The sequence below is a fragment of the Ranitomeya variabilis genome, chromosome 7 (genome assembly GCF_051348905.1).
Source record: "Ranitomeya variabilis isolate aRanVar5 chromosome 7, aRanVar5.hap1, whole genome shotgun sequence".
Taxonomy (NCBI): domain Eukaryota; kingdom Metazoa; phylum Chordata; class Amphibia; order Anura; family Dendrobatidae; genus Ranitomeya; species Ranitomeya variabilis.
The window spans coordinates 173,992,906-174,009,001 of NC_135238.1; the positions used below are offsets into that span (position 1 = coordinate 173,992,906).

The 16,096-nt window shown below is 44.8% G+C and overlaps 1 protein-coding gene across 1 annotated transcript in view; it reads left to right on the forward strand.

Annotated features, from left to right (window-relative positions):
* LOC143785775 (putative methyltransferase DDB_G0268948) overlaps positions 1 to 16,096 on the forward strand; it is a 93,219-nt gene that overhangs the window by 56,707 nt on the left and 20,416 nt on the right. Inside the window, exons 3-4 of the mRNA XM_077274897.1 lie at positions 13,084 to 13,247; positions 13,340 to 13,553. Coding sequence (XP_077131012.1) covers positions 13,084 to 13,247; positions 13,340 to 13,553 — 378 coding nt within the window. The remainder of the gene's footprint in view (positions 1 to 13,083; positions 13,248 to 13,339; positions 13,554 to 16,096) is intronic.

Consider the following 16,096-nt stretch of genomic DNA (forward strand, 5'->3'; position numbering starts at 1 on the left):
GTGTCAAAAGCCGCAGAATGGTCGAGAAGAATGAGCAGAGAGTGGTCACCATTACATTTTGCTGTCAGAAGGCCATTGGTCACCTTGATGAGTGCAGTTTCTGTCGAATGTAGGGCGCGGAAACCGAACTGTGAAGGGTCTAGGAGGGAATGAGTGGAGAGGTAACGGGTAAGGCGGGAGTAGACCAGGCACTCCAAGAGTTTAGAGATGAAGGGGAGATTGGAGACTGGTCTGTAGTTGTTTGTGCAGGATGGGTCGAGGGCGGGTTTCATTAGTAATGGAGTAATGATGGAGTGTTTGAAGGAGGAGGGGAAAATGCCAGAGGAGAGGGAGAGATTAAAGATTGTAGTTAAGTGAGTTGTGACGACTGGAGAGAGAGACTGGAGGAGATGTGAGGGAATGGGGTCAGTGGTGCATGTAGTCGGACGAGAAGAATAGAGGTACCCTACATAGGTTCACATTCCAACAGGACAACTTCCCTAAACACACTGCCAGAGATACAGTGAAATGGTTTAGATTAAAGCATAATCATGTTTTTCATTGGCCCAGTCAAAGTCCAGACCTAAATCCCATTGAGAACCTGTGGCTAGACTTTAATATTGCTGTTCACAGACGCCTCCATCCAACCTCACTGAGCTAAATCTAGTTTGCAAAGAAGAATGGTCAAAAATTTCAGCCTCTACACCGTGTTCCAAATTATTATGCAAATTGGATTTAAGTGTCATAAAGATTTAATTGTTTTGTTTTGCATAATAATTTAGAACACGGTGTAGATGTGTAAAGCTGATAAACACACACCACAAAAGATTTGCAGCAGTAATTGTAGCGAAAGGTGGTCCTACAAAGCAATGACTTAGGGGAAATTTACCGTATATACTCGAGTATAAGCCGACCCGAGTATAAGCCGAGACCCCTAATTTTGCCACAAAAAACTGGGAAAACTTAATGACTCGAGTATAGTCGAGGGTGGAAAATGCAGCAGCTACCGGTAAATGTCAAAAATACAAATAGATACCAATAAAAGTAAAATTAATTGAGACATCAGTAGGTTAATTGTTTTTGAATATCCATATTGAATCAGGAGCCCCATATAATGCTCCATAAAGTTTATGATGGGCCCCATAAGATGCTCCATACAAAATACGCCCTATATAATGCTCCATACAGTTTATGATGGGCTCCATAAGATGCTCCATATTAAAATATACCCAATATAATGCTGCACAAATGCAGATTATGGCCCCATAAGATGCTCCATACAGACATTTGCCCCATATAATGCTGCACAAATGTGGATTATGGCCCCATAAGATGTTCCATACAGACATTTGCCCCATATAATGCTGCACAAATGCTGATTATGGACCCATAAGATGCTCCATAAAGATATTTGACCCATATAAAGCTCCACAAACGTTGATTATGGCCCCATAACATGCTCCATACAGACATTTGCCCCATATAATTCTGCACAAATGCTGACTATGGCCCCATAACATGCTCTATGCAGTCATTTGCCCCATGTAATGCTCCACAAATGTTGCTTATGGCCCCATAAGATGCTCCATACAGTCATTTGCCCCATATACTGTTGCTGCGATAAAAAAAAATAAAAAATCATATACTCACCTCTCAGGCCCCCGGCACTTGCTATATTCACCTGCTCCTCGTTCCACCATCGCCGGGCACCGCTGTGTCTTCCATCCTCTGCACTGATGATCAGGCAGAGGGCGCACACTAATCGCATCACCGCGCCCTCTGACCTGAGCGTCAGTGCAGAGGAAGGGGAAGATGTGGCAGCTGGTGGCGGCGGCAGTGGAACGAAGAGCAGGTGAAAATAGCGCACTGAGTTATACTCACCTGCTCCTGGCGTGGTCCCTGGCTCCCCCGGCAACGCAGCTTCTTCCTGTAGTGAGCGGTCACACGGTACCGCTCATTACAGTAATAAGTATGTGGCTCCACCCCTATGGGAGTGGAGTGGGGTCCATATTCATTACTGTAATGAGCGGTACCATGTGACCGCTCAATACCGGAAGAAGCTGCGGTGCTTTGATAGCTTTTTGTGTTTGATATTGTGCAGTTCTGGGATCTCTGGTTCTGCTATCTTTAGTTTCTGTTTTCAGTTGGTTTCTGCAGCCGTCTCTGTCTTTTCTATTAGGAGGTGACCTGTTTTTATACCCAGTCCTTAGATCTTTCAGGGACCTCCTTCCCCCTATCTATAGTTATTCGCTGAGATTAACCTAGGATCTTCGGTGGATCTATTTGCAAGGAATGGGTCGCCCACTCCATCGTAGGGTATCAGCCTAGTCTCAGTGCAGGGTCAGTTTTCCCCCTTCTATTCTAGTTCTGTGTTGCAGTTCTGTAACAGTTTGTCCAGCCCTACAAAAAAAAAATTCTCTCCCGGATTCCTTCAATATGTGCAGCGTCCAAGAACTTGCTCAACGCTTGCAAGAGTTAACTTTGGAAGTAGCCGACCTGCAACAGCACGTGAGTAATTACTTTGGAGCACGCTCTGAAGAACCTAAGGTAGGATTACCTGAGTTTTTTCTGGTAAATGGCAGGCATTTTTTACGTTTAAAAATGCATGTTTACTTTATTTTCGGCTTAGACCCAGATCCTCAGGGAGTGAATTGCAATGTGTGGGGATTATTATGTCTTTATTGCGAAATGAACCCCAAATCTGGGCATTTTCATTACATCCTGATGATCCTTGTTTGACATCAGTAGAAGCATTTTTGTTTCTGCTATGGGGTTGTTATATGATGATCCTGATAGGGTCACATCAGCTGAGGTAGAGCTCAGATGGCTTAAACAGGGTTCTGTTGATGCTGAGAGGTATTGCACCCAGTTCAGACGATGGTCCGCAGATTTCAGGTGGAATAACCCAGCACTCAAGAGTCAGTTTTAAGCAGGTTTGAGTGAAAGAGTTAAAGATTTGCTGATTGCATATCCTGACCCTGATACTTTGGAAACTGCTATGCAGTTAGCTATTCGTGTGGATAGAAGATTGAGAGACAGACAGAATGAAGAGAAGGCTCTTATAATGCTGAACCCCGTCTCTCAGGATAGCCTCGTTGACAGCGGGGAACCGATGCAACTTGGGGCGATGTCCTCTCATTACCAGGAGAGGGAGAAGAGGTTTTCTGAAGGGCTATGCTTGTATTGTGGTAAGGCTGACCATTTTTTTTAAGCAATGTGAGGTTCGCATAAGGAAAGAAAAAAAAGTCAGTAGGAGTAACACTCAAGTTTGTATTGCATTTTTACGATCCACAGGAGGTTTTTTTCTGGTAATACCACATATCATGGTCATTCCATTGATTTCAGGTAATGATGGATTGTGGTTCTGCACTTAATTAGATTGATCAACAATTCCTAGACAAATATAAGTTTGATTCTGAACCATTGTCATCTCCTATTCCTGTTGTGGCTATTGATAACACTCCTCTGAAACATGAGTGTATTTCTCGAAAGGTGACCAGGTTCCCACTTACTGTGAATATGGAACATCAGGAGTGTATAGACTTGTTTGTCCTTGCTAAATTACCTTGCCCAGTCGTCCTGGGTTTACCCTGGTTAAAAATGCACAATCCTTTCCTGGACTGGTCTTCTAGTACTATAAGGTCCTGAGGTCAGGGGTGTTATGGTAATTGTTGTAATGTTCACATTGCTGCTGTTGTGAAGAAGGAGCTACCTGAAGCCATTCAGGATTTCTGGAGGGTATTTTTAGAGGTTGAGTCACAAGTTCTACCACCTCATAGAGATTACGACTGCGCTATTGAGTTCGTCCCAGGTGCCACACTTCCTAACAGTCGTTTATTTAATCTGACGATTCCTGAGAGGAAGGCCTTAAAGGAATACCTACTGACTAGTTTAGCTGCAGGTCATATAAGACCCTCTAAGTCCACTGTGGCTGTAGGATTCTTTTTTCTTCAAAAATAAGGATGGGGGCCTTAGGCCGTGTCTGGATTTTCTGGAGATTAATAAGATCACTGTGCGCAATCCTTACCCATTGCCGCTGATTCCGGATTTGTTTAAACAACTAACCGGAGCGAAGTGGTTCTCTAAGTTTGACCTTCATGGGGCATATAATTTGCTGCGGGTGAAGGAGGGCGATGAATGGAAGACAGCCTTTAATACCCCAGAAGGTCATTTTGAGTGTCTGGTGATGCTTTTTGGCCTTAGTAATGCATCAGCATTTTCAAAATTTCTTTAATGACATTCTGAGGTCATTGATCGGTAGGAGTATTATTGTTTATTTGGATGATATTTTGATTTACTTGTCCGATCTGGAATCGCATTGGCAGAGAGTCTGCAAAGTTCTACAGATTTTGAGCGAAAACTCACTCTTTGCTAAACTGGAGAAGTGCGAGTTTGCGGTACAGAAAATGAGCTTTTTGGGGTACCTTGTCTCCAGTGATGGGTTTGAGATGGACCCGGTGAAGGCTCAGGCAGTATTGGAGTGGCCTAGGCCTGAATGTTTGAAGCCGGTTCAGAGATTTTTAGGGTTCGCTAATTAATACAGAAAATTAATAAAGAATTTTTCTGTGATTGCTAAAACTATAACTGATCTCATCAAGAAGGGTTCTAATACTGTTCAATTGTCCTCTGAGGCTGTTAAGACTTTTGAGCATCTCAAGGAGAGGTTTAGCTCTGCTCCTGTTTTGATCCAGACAGATGAGACCAAGCCATTTCTGGTAGAGGTTGATGCCCCTTCAGTTCAGGGGTGGGGGCAGTTCCGTCCAAGGAGGGAGAGGATGGGGTGCATCCCTGTGCTTTCTTTTCTAAAAACTTTTCGGAGACTGAGCTCAACTATGATGTTGGGAACAGAGTTGCTGGCCATTAAACTCGCGTTTGAGCATTGGCGACATTTTTTGGATGGGGCTAGACATCCAATACAGGTTTTTACTGATAATTAGAATCTGATATATCTGGATGCTGCTAAATGTTTGAATGCCCGTCAAGCTAGGTGGGCCCTGTTTTTTGCCCGGTTTCATTTCTCTGTAATATATATCCCTGGGACAAAGAATGTTAAAGCGGATGCTTTGTCTCTTAGTTTCTCTCCAGCAGTTAATACTGAGAAGGAGGAATGTATTTTGCAGAGAGGGGTGGTGGTGGCAGCATTGGGTTCTGAGTTGGAGAGTAGCATCCTAGAGGCCCAGAATGCTGCACCAACTAACACTCCGTATGGTAAATTATTTGTGCCTAGAGCCTTGCGGAGAGCTTTGTTTGCTGAATGTCATGAATCTCGGTTGGCGGGTCATCCTGGGATTTTAGAAACTAGAAAGTCGATAGGTTGAAGTTTCTGGTGGCCAGGGTGGCAAAGAGAAATCATCAAGTGGGTGCGTCAGTGTATGTGTGCGCTAGGTCGAAGGCCTCACATGCCCTTGCTGTGCCCTTTGGAGGTTCCTAGTTTGCCATGGTCACATCTTGCTATGGATCTTATCACCGAACTGCCGGTCTCCGAGGGTTTTTCTGTTATCTGGGTTGTTGTGGACCGGTTAGTAAGATGTGTCATCTGGTTCCATTCGATAAATTACCCTGCTCCAAGACTCTAGCTAAGGCATTTGTGAAAGAGATTGTCAGGCTCCATGGGTTTCCCATGGACATTGATTCCAATAGAGGACCACAGTTTGTGGCTCGCTTTTGGCATGCTTTTTGTGACAGATTAAAGGTTCCTTTGTCATTTTCGTCAGGTTATCATCCGGATTCTAATGGACTAACTGAAAGGAAGAACCAGGATGACGCGACGAGTTTTTGAGATGTTTTGTAGCAGACAATCAGGAGATGTAGTCGGAATATCTACAACTAGCTGAGTTTTCTCTTAATAGTCATACGTCTTCCTTGGCTGGGTGTTCTCTTTTTTTTTGCTGTACAGGGGGGCATTCATCTTTCAGTCCATTTTCAAAGATTGGGGCAGCGGTGCCTGAGAAGGAGAGTTTTTCTGGAAAATTTGGGCAGGGTTTGGACCAATGTACACCATAATCTGAAGGAGGCAAATAGGAGGTCAAAGAAATATTTTGACAAGAAAAGAAGGGAGGCGTTGTTTGCATTTGGGGACATGTGTTGTGAATTCTGTTTGTGGGCTCCCTCTGGTGGCTGCTGGTGGTACTGGTTGACTTCTGTCTTTTATCTCCAGTGCACCTGTTTCCATCAGGAAATGGGAGTTTCCTATATAGTCTGGCTTCTCAGTCATTTACTTGCCGGCTATCAATGTTACCAGAGCTCCTCTGTTACTTGCTACCTGCTCCAAGTCTGCTGATTCAGATAAGTTGGATCATCTGTACCTTTTGTCCAGCGTGCATTTATATGAATCTTGCTGCTGGAAGCTCTAGTGAACTGAAATGACCACTCCGGTGTAATGAGTTGATACCGGAGTTTAAAGTCATTTCAGGATGGTATTTTGTAGGGTTTTGAGTTGACCGCGTAGTCCACTTTTGTATTTTCTGCTATCTAGTTAGTGGGCCTCTCTTTGCTGAACCTGTATTCATACTGCATATGTGTTTTCTTCTTAACTAACCGTCATTATATGTTGGGGGCTACTATCACTTTGGGGTTTTCTCTGGAGGCAAGCCAGGTCTGTGTTTCCTCTATTAGGGGTAGCTAGATCTCCGGCTGGTGTGAGACGTCTAGGGATAAAACGCAGGTACATTCCCCGGCCACTGGTAGTTGTGCGTGAGGTTCAGCATCGCGGTCAGCATAGATTCCATCATCCTAGAGCTAGTCCTGTTTTTGCCTATGTCCCTGCCATTGGGAATCATGACAGTATAGCCGGCCTGACTGTGTTAAGTATTGGCTGAAGAAGGAGAGAAAAGAAGTCTCTGACACCTTTTTTTTACTCTGACTTCTGTCTAGCCATAATTGCAGTCTGCTTCTTTCCCCTCCTCTTAATCCCTGAATGGCTCAGATCTCAGCTGCTGAGAAATGGATATCCAGAGTTTAGCTTCAAATCTGAATAATCTTGCTTCTAAGGTTCAAAATATACAAGACTTTGTCATACATGCTCCTATGTCTGAACCTAAAATTCCTATACCAGAGTTTTTTTCTGGAGATAGATCTCGTTTTTTGAATTTTAAGCACAATTGTAAATTGTATCTTTCTCTGAGATCTTACTCCGCTGGAGACCCCGCTCAGCAGGTTAAGATTGTTATTTCCTTGTTGCGGGGTGACCCCCAGAATTGGGCATTTGCATTGGCGCCAGGGGACCCTGCGCTGCTCAATGTGGATGCGTTTTTTCTGGCGCTGGGGTTGCTCTATGAGGAACCTAATTTGGAGATTCAGGCTGAAAAAGCCTTGATAGCCCTCTCTCAAGGGCATGATGAAGCTGAGGTATATTGTCAAAAATTTCAAAAATGGTCTGTGCTTACTCAGTGGAATGAGTGCGCCCTGGCGGCGAATTTCAGAGAGGGTCTCTCTGACGCCGTTAAAGATGTCATGGTGGGGTTTCCTACGCCCACAGGTCTGAATGAGTCCATGACAATGGCTATTCAGATTGACCGGCGTTTGCGGGAGTGCAAACCTGTGCACCATTTGGCGGTGTCTTCTGAGCAGGCACCGGAGAATATGCAATGTGATAGAATTCTGTCCAGAAGTGAACGGCAGAATTATAGTCGTAAAAATGGGTTGTGCTTCTATTGTGGCGATTCTGCTCATGTTATATCAGCATGCTCTAAACGCACAAAAAGGGTTGATAAGTCTTTTGCAGTTAGCACTTTGCAGTCTAAGTTCCTTTTGTCTGTGACTTTGATTTGTTCGTTATCATCTATTACCGTGAATGCCTATGTGGACTCTGGCGCCGCCCTGAGTCTTATGGATTGGTCCTTTGCCAGGCGCTGTGGGTTTAGTCTAGAGTCTCTGGAGGTCCCTATTCCTTTGAAGGGTATTGACTCCACGCCATTGGCTAGGAATAAACCTCAATACTGGACACAAGTGACTATGTGTATGACTCCAGACCATCAGGAGGTGATTCGTTTCCTTGTGTGGCATAATTTGCATGATGTCTTAGTGCTTGGATTGCCATGGTTACAAACTCACAACCCAGTTCTTGACTGGAAAACAATGTCCGTATTAAGCTGGGGATGTCAGGGGGTTCATGGGGAAGTACCTTTGGTTTCCATTGCTTCATCTACTCCCTCTGAGGTTCCGGCATTTTTGTCTGACTATTGTGATGTTTTTGAGGAGCCTAAACTTAGTTCGCTCCCTCCTCACAGGGATTGCGATTGTGCTATAGATTTGATTCCTGGCAGCAAATTTCCTAAAGGTCGTTTGTTCAATCTGTCTGTGCCAGAGCATGCTGCTATGCGAGAGTATATTAAGGAGTCCTTGGAAAAGGGACATATCCGTCCATCCTCATCCCCTTTAGGAGCAGGTTTTTTTTTCATGGGTAAAAAAGATGGTTCCCTGAGGCCTTGTATTGATTATCGGCTGTTGAATAAGATTACAGTCAAATATCAGTATCCTTTGCCACTGTTGACTGATTTGTTTGCTCGTATTAAGGGGGCAAGGTGGTTCTCTAAGATTGACCTTCGGGGTGCGTATAATTTGGTGCGGATTAAGCAGGGAGATGAGTGGAAAACTGCATTTAATACGCCCGAGGGCCATTTTGAGTATCTGGTAATGCCTTTTGGTCTTTCTAATGCCCCTTCAGTCTTTCAGTCCTTTATGCACAATATTTTCCGTGAATATCTGGATGGAGTTATGATTGTGTATTTGGATGATATTTTGATTTTTTCCGATGACTGGGAGTCGCATGTTCAACAGGTCAGGAAGGTTTTTCAGGTTTTGCGGGCCAATTCTTTGTTTGTAAAGGGTTCAAAGTGTATTTTTGGGGTTCAGAAGATCTCTTTTTTGGGGTACATTTTTTCCCCTTCTTCTATTGAGATGGATCCTGTCAAGGTTCGGGCTATTTGTGATTGGACGCAACCGACTTCCCTTAAGAGTCTTCAGAAATTCTTGGGCTTTGCTAATTTCTATCGTCGATTTATAACTGGTTTTTCAAGTGTTGTTAAGCCTCTAACGGATTTGACTAAGAAGGGTGCTGATGTTTCCAATTGGTCCTCGGCGGCTGTGGAGGCCTTTCGGGAGCTTAAGCGCCGCTTTTCTTCTGCTCCTGTGTTGCGCCAGCCTCATGTTTCACTTCCTTTTCAGGTTGAAGTTGATGCTTCGGAGATCGGAGCGGGGGCGGTTTTGTCGCAGAGAAGTTCTGATTGCTCGGTGATGAGACCATGTGCGTTCTTTTCTCGAAAATTTTCGCCCGCCGAGCGAAATTATGATGTTGGTAATCGGGAGCTCTTGGCTATGAAGTGGGCCTTTGAGGAGTGGCGTCATTGGCTTGAGGGTGCTAGGCATCAGGTGGTGGTCTTGACTGATCACAAGAATCTGATTTACCTTGAGTCAGCCAGGCGTCTGAATCCTAGACAGGCGCGCTGGTCATTGTTCTTCTCCCGGTTTAATTTCGTGGTCTCGTATCTACTGGGTTCAAAAATGTGAAGGCAGATGCCCTTTCTAGGAGTTTTGAGCCTGACTCCCCTGGTGATTCTGAGCCTACGGGTATCCTTAAGGATGGGGTGATATTGTCTGCTGTCTCTCCAGACTTGCGACGTGCTTTGCAGGAGTTTCAAGTGGATAGGCCTGATCGTTGTCCGCCTGGGAGACTGTTTGTTCCAGATGAGTGGACCAGTAGAGTCATCTTGGAGGTTCATTCTTCTGTGTTGGCTGGCCACCCTGGAATCTTTGGTACCAGAGAATTGGTGGCCAGGTCCTTTTGGTGGCCTTCCTTGTCCCGGGATGTGCATACTTTTGTGCAGTCTTGTGATGTTTGTGCTCGGGCCAAGCCTTGCTGTTCTCGGGCTAGTGGATTGTTGTTGCCCTTGCCTATTCCGAAGAGGCCTTGGACGCACATCTCTATGGACTTTATTTCGGATCTCCCGGTTTCTCAGAAAATGACCGTCATCTGGGTGGTGTGTGACCGTTTTTCTAAAATGGTTCATTTGGTACCCTTGCCCAAGTTGCCTTCTTCATCTGAGTTGGTTCCTCTATTTTTTCAGAATGTGGTTCGTTTACATGGCATCCCGGAAAACATCGTTTCGGACAGGGGATCCCAATTTGTGTCTAGATTTTGGCGGGCGTTCTGTGCCAGGATGGGCATTGATTTGTCTTTTTCGTCTGCCTTCCATCCTCAGACGAATGGCCAGACAGAGCGAACTAATCAGACCTTGGAGACTTATTTGAGGTGTTTTGTGTCTGCTGATCAGGATGACTGGGTCGCCTTTTTGCCGTTGGCGGAGTTTGCCCTTAATAATCGGGCTAGTTCTGCCACTCTGGTTTCTCCTTTCTTTTGCAATTCGGGGTTTCACCCTCGTTTTTCATCTGGCCAGGTGGAATCTTCGGATTGTCCTGGAGTGGACACTATGGTGGATAGATTGCACCAGATTTAGAGTCATGTGGTGGACAACTTGAAGTTGTCCCAGGAGAAGACTCAGCAGTTTGCTAATCGTCGTCGTCGTGCTGGTAATCGTCTTCGCGTTGGGGACTTGGTGTGGTTATCTTCTCGTTTTGTCCCTATGAAGGTCTCTTCTCCTAAGTTTAAACCTCGGTTCATAGGTCCTTATAAGATTTTGGAGATTCTTAATCCTGTATCGTTTCGTTTGGACCTACCAGCATCTTTCACTATTCATAATGTCTTCCATCGGTCTTTGTTGCGGAGGTACGAGATACCGGTTGTTCCTTCTGTTGAGCCTCCTGCTCCTGTGCTGGTGCAGGGTGAATTGGAGTATGTTGTGGAGAAGATTTTGGACTCTCGCATTTCCAGACGGAGACTTCAATATTTGGTTAAATGGAAGGGATACGGTCAGGAGGATAATTCTTGGGTGACGGCCTCTGATGTTCATGCCTCTGATTTGGTTCGCGCCTTTCATAGGGCTCATCCAGATCGCCCTGGTGGTTCTCATGAGGGTTCGGTGCCCCCTCCTCAAGGGGGGGTACTGTTGTGAATTCTGTTTGTGGGCTCCCTCTGGTGGCTGCTGGTGGTACTGGTTGACTTCTGTCTTTTATCTCCAGTGCACCTGTTTCCATCAGGAAATGGGAGTTTCCTATATAGTCTGGCTTCTCAGTCATTTACTTGCCGGCTATCAATGTTACCAGAGCTCCTCTGTTACTTGCTACCTGCTCCAAGTCTGCTGATTCAGATAAGTTGGATCATCTGTACCTTTTGTCCAGCGTGCATTTATATGAATCTTGCTGCTGGAAGCTCTAGTGAACTGAAATGACCACTCCGGTGTAATGAGTTGATACCGGAGTTTAAAGTCATTTCAGGATGGTATTTTGTAGGGTTTTGAGTTGACCGCGTAGTCCACTTTTGTATTTTCTGCTATCTAGTTAGTGGGCCTCTCTTTGCTGAACCTGTATTCATACTGCGTATGTGTTTTCTTCTTAACTAACCGTCATTATATGTTGGGGGCTACTATCACTTTGGGGTTTTCTCTGGAGGCAAGCCAGGTCTGTGTTTCCTCTATTAGGGGTAGCTAGATCTCCGGCTGGTGCGAGACGTCTAGGGATAAAATGCAGGTACGTTCCCCGGCCACTGGTAGTTGTGCGTGAGGTTCAGCATCGCGGTCAGCTTAGATTCCATCATCCTAGAGCTAGTCCTGTTTTTGCCTATGTCCCTGCCATTGGGAATCATGACAGACATGGTCTGGTTGTCCTCTAGGAATCTGCGTTTGAAAATGCCTTCTAAAAAACTGGGGCCTAAGTTTGTAGGACCCTTCAAAGTGGTTCAGGTTGTCAACTCGGCAGTGGTGAGATTAGACATCCCCTCGTCCTGGAGAATTAATTCAGTTTTTCATGTATCTTTACTGAAGAAAGTTGACACACCAGATAAGGAGGCGATGCCGACTGTTCCCCCAGTTGATGAGGATGGCGAGTTTGAGATTTCACGCATTTTAGATTCCAGGTGGCACAGAGGAATGTTGCAGTATCTCGTGTCCTGGAAGGGTTTTGGTCCCGAGGATAATTCCTAGGTGAAAGCTGAGGATGTCTCGGTCTCAAGGCTGATTAAGGCTTTTCACAGGAGATTTCTGAATAAAGCTCAGCCAAAAGGATCTGGAGGATCCTCGTAAAAGAGGAGGTACTGTTAGAATCTGTTTTGTTTTTTGGCCTTCCGCCATCTTGTTGTGGTTTTCTGGCTGCTGGTCTTTTTCCCTCGGTGGTGGGTTGCCTTAGGTCAGGTGATTGTATCACCCTTTATTACCCAGCACCTGCCTCCCATTCCTTGCTGGATAACAGTGTTAATCCGCTAGAGTTCTGGCTAGGTGCTTTGATAGCTTTCTGTGTTTGATATTGTGCAGTTCTGGGATCTCTGGTTCTGCTATCTTTAGTTTCTGTTTTCAGTTGGTTTCTGCAGCTGTCTCTGTCTTTTCTATTAGGAGGGTACCTGTTTTTATACCCAGTCCTTAGATCTTTCAGGGACCTCCTTCCTCCTATCTATAGGTCTTCGCTGAGATTTGATATTGTGCAGTTCTGGGATCTCTGGTTATGCTATCTTTAGTTTCTGTTTTCAGTTGGTTTCGGCAGCCGTCTCTGCTTTCTATTAGAAGGTGACCTGTTTTTATACCCAGTCCTTAGCTCTTTCTGGGACCTCCTTCCTCCTATCTATAGGTCTTAGCTGAGATTAACCTAGAATCATCGGTGGGTCTATTCGCAAGGAATAGGTCGCCCACTCCATCGTAGGGTATCAGCCTAGTCTCAGAGACAGGGTCAGTTTTCCCCCTTCTATCCTAGTTCTGTGTTGCAGTTCCATACCAACAATCTCAATACATGTCTAAACTCTTTAGCTGTCTGCGCTAATACGCCTAAGCTGGATACAGTTCTGGCAAATACTTTCCTTTGTGGATCCTAATGGTTATATTCATGTGTAAATAAGCAATTGTGTAGAAATGTGTACATGCCATGCTGCAATGTATTTTAAGTGTATGTAAATGGACCAAAATACCAAATGATTGCACCTACAACTTACATCTATCAGTATAATAAACAATGTATGTGGAAAGCATTCTAGCTTTACAAAATGTACTCTACCTTTTTATAAAGACAAATGGGCGGCCCCTTGAAATGGCATTGGATGTTGGCTGTGGGACTGGACGTTACACTTTACCTCTTGCTCCTCACTTCACGAAGGTCCTTGGACTAGACATCAGTGAATCCCAAATAAATGTGGCTAAACAACTGACTGTGGCAAAAAATGTGTCATACAGGTGAGTGCTACACTGGATTTCCTAATTCTGCTGGTATAATGAGAGAATTAGATGGTATAAGTGGCACTGGCCATTATCTGTCCTGTCTGCAGGGTGTCTCCGGCTGAGATGTTACCTCTGAAGGATGCTTCTGTGGACCTGGTACATGCTGGACTTGCGGCACATTTTTTCTCAAAAGAAAAGTTTGTCGATGAGTCAGTTCGAGTGTTGAAGACGAGAGGATGCTTGGCTGCACACGGTTTTGAACCATCTAGTGTGCTTGAATACAGAAATTTGTCAGATGACCTGAATGTAGTGATGTCAGAGGTGAGTTAATGATTACATATAACGTAAGTAGCATCTGTGACAATTGATGGAGGAGCACAGAGGAGAAAAGACGTGTCAGTATATAAGCGTAGTAATATTGAATTTATTTAATTAAAAAGGTGAGTTGTAAATGAAACTTGCTCACCTGATATAGTTGTGCAGTTTGAGGCTCAACTCCCACTTCCACTTGTTTGCAATAGACTGCAGCCTTCCTGGTAGAGCAGGGAAAACCGCTTCCAGGAGTTTCCCACAGTGTCAAGACCAGGTAGGTGGCATCTACGGTATATTAATTTCTCATTGCACAGTAGAATTGAATTCTGCTTGAATATTGGCAAAATTTGGATTTTTTTTGGTAATTTGCTTCTGCACAGATTCAACTAAATGATTGGCACTGGCTGCCATATTGCTAATCTGCAAATGGGCATAAACAATTTAAAAAAATCACTTATACTCACTTTACTGCTCACCTTTAAAGGGAATCTATCAGGTCCCCCATGTTCCCAGAACCACCAACATATATACTGATATTTAGAAAAAGTATTTCTAAAGTCTGTTTATGATATGTAAATGTGGGCTTTGGCTACTTGAAGGGGCATTAGTGTCTCAGACTAGTTGGCCCACTAAACATGATATTACCTTCCCTGTGTTGGTGACGTGTAATAACAAATTACAAGTACCGGCGACATCGCAGGAGAAATGCTACCCCTTGGATTCCGTTCAGACACTCTGTGTAAATACTTCCCAAACTTTGCATTGGCGAGAGGCAGTAACCCAAAACACAGTGTCTCCAAACTGAGATTCAGATTTTGGCTTTTACCCTAAGTCATGTGAGAAGGCTCATTGGAAAGTCTACATTGACTTTTAGGATTGCTATGTCCAGGAGATGGCACTAGAGTTCTAGACCTCTTCCTCTCTGAAGAGACAATTTGCATTTTTCCCAGAGTAGCATTGTGGCTTAAAAGTCTCCTCACCTCAGCATGCCTGTCATGTCACTCTACGCAAGGAGAAGCGTTACCCCTTGGATTCCAATGTATGTAATATAACACAGGGATTGTCAGGCAGTGTGTCTACATATGCAAATACACTGCTGGTGGTTCTGGGGGCACGGGACACCTAACAGGTTGCCTTTAAGGCTTGTCACATCTTTCTATCTCCGCTTCCAACCACTGAATCCCCGGGCCTCATCACACTATGCTTGGACTTTCTAGTTTGAAGAGGTCCGGGACAGTTCTTTGAATGCGCTCAGAAGGTTATGGGGCACAGACATCCTGACCTTATGAGCACTTACCCAGAAAGGTCCCCAGCCTGGTGGGAAGAGGTTCATGGATTCAGCGAGAGCGAGAAGAGTAATACGATGTGAAGAGCAGAGGGGCCAGTACAGTCAGTGTAAGATTTTTTTTTCTTTTACATCTCATGTTTATTATGCTATATTTATTATGGGGTCTGGAGACATCCCAGGGCATAATAAGGGACATTCAATAACATCTCTGTAAATCAAATTTTCAGTGACAATTTGCACAAACAGGCAAATTCAAAGTTTGCCTGATCTGTTCATAGTGGAGTTATTATATTCCGATGGGCCCAAGCGCGAAACTCGGACCCGGGCCCTGCTCCACCTGTTGATCAGATGGCTCATTGTAGCATTCTAAATGTTATAAGGACATATGTGTTGCACCCTCTTTCCTACTAGGTAGTAATGCCCCTTATCCTGTACTAATGTTCCCCATTTTGAGCCCATCCTGATATATATGTCTCATATCCTGGTATATATAGTATATGACCCCTTCATAGTAAGATGTCAGTCATCCTGGTATATATATATGTTAGGTGTCGAGTTCCCGCCTCTGCACAAGGGGAATCTCAAACCATCTTCGCTGCGTTCTCCCATTCTTCTCCAGCCACAGTGGAGCCTGCTCAGCTGAGACATCGGTCCCAGCGTCTGACTCGGGCTGATAATGGGCGACTGGTTACTACTGCTCTTCAAGGCTCTGCCTTTGTAGCCAGCGCTGATCAGCAGCGAGCAGATCTTTCTGGGACTAAGTCCTGCTTTTCCCATACTGGGCATGCCCATGGGACGACCTCCCAATGGAGGTTGGGGGTCACATGCGCAGGTCCTGAAGCGGTTCCTGTTGGACCACTAGGAAGGTCCTTGAGTGCTTAAACTATAAAAGGTTCGCATGGCCGCATGGCCATGCGCTAGTATCAAACCAATGTTAAAGAGCTCAGCGCCAGTGTGGTCATGCTTGTATGTGGTCAGGGTTTGGCTGAAATAAGCCCCTAGAATACCAGCACCTCCGGTGAGGAGTTGTTTGTCTGCTACTCTAACTGCATGACCACAGTTTTGCTCTGTTTGGTAGCTGTGTTCCTCTGTGAGGTTAACAGGGCACAGCATCTTGTTATTCTAGCGAATCTGTGATGTAACAGAGTTCCCTAATACCACCGTATAGTACCCCCTATTACTAGCAGCAGGTTTCTCTCCTGCACGGTGGACCCTGGGTTGCGAACTCACCAACTGTCTCATATATATATATATTTGGTGCGTT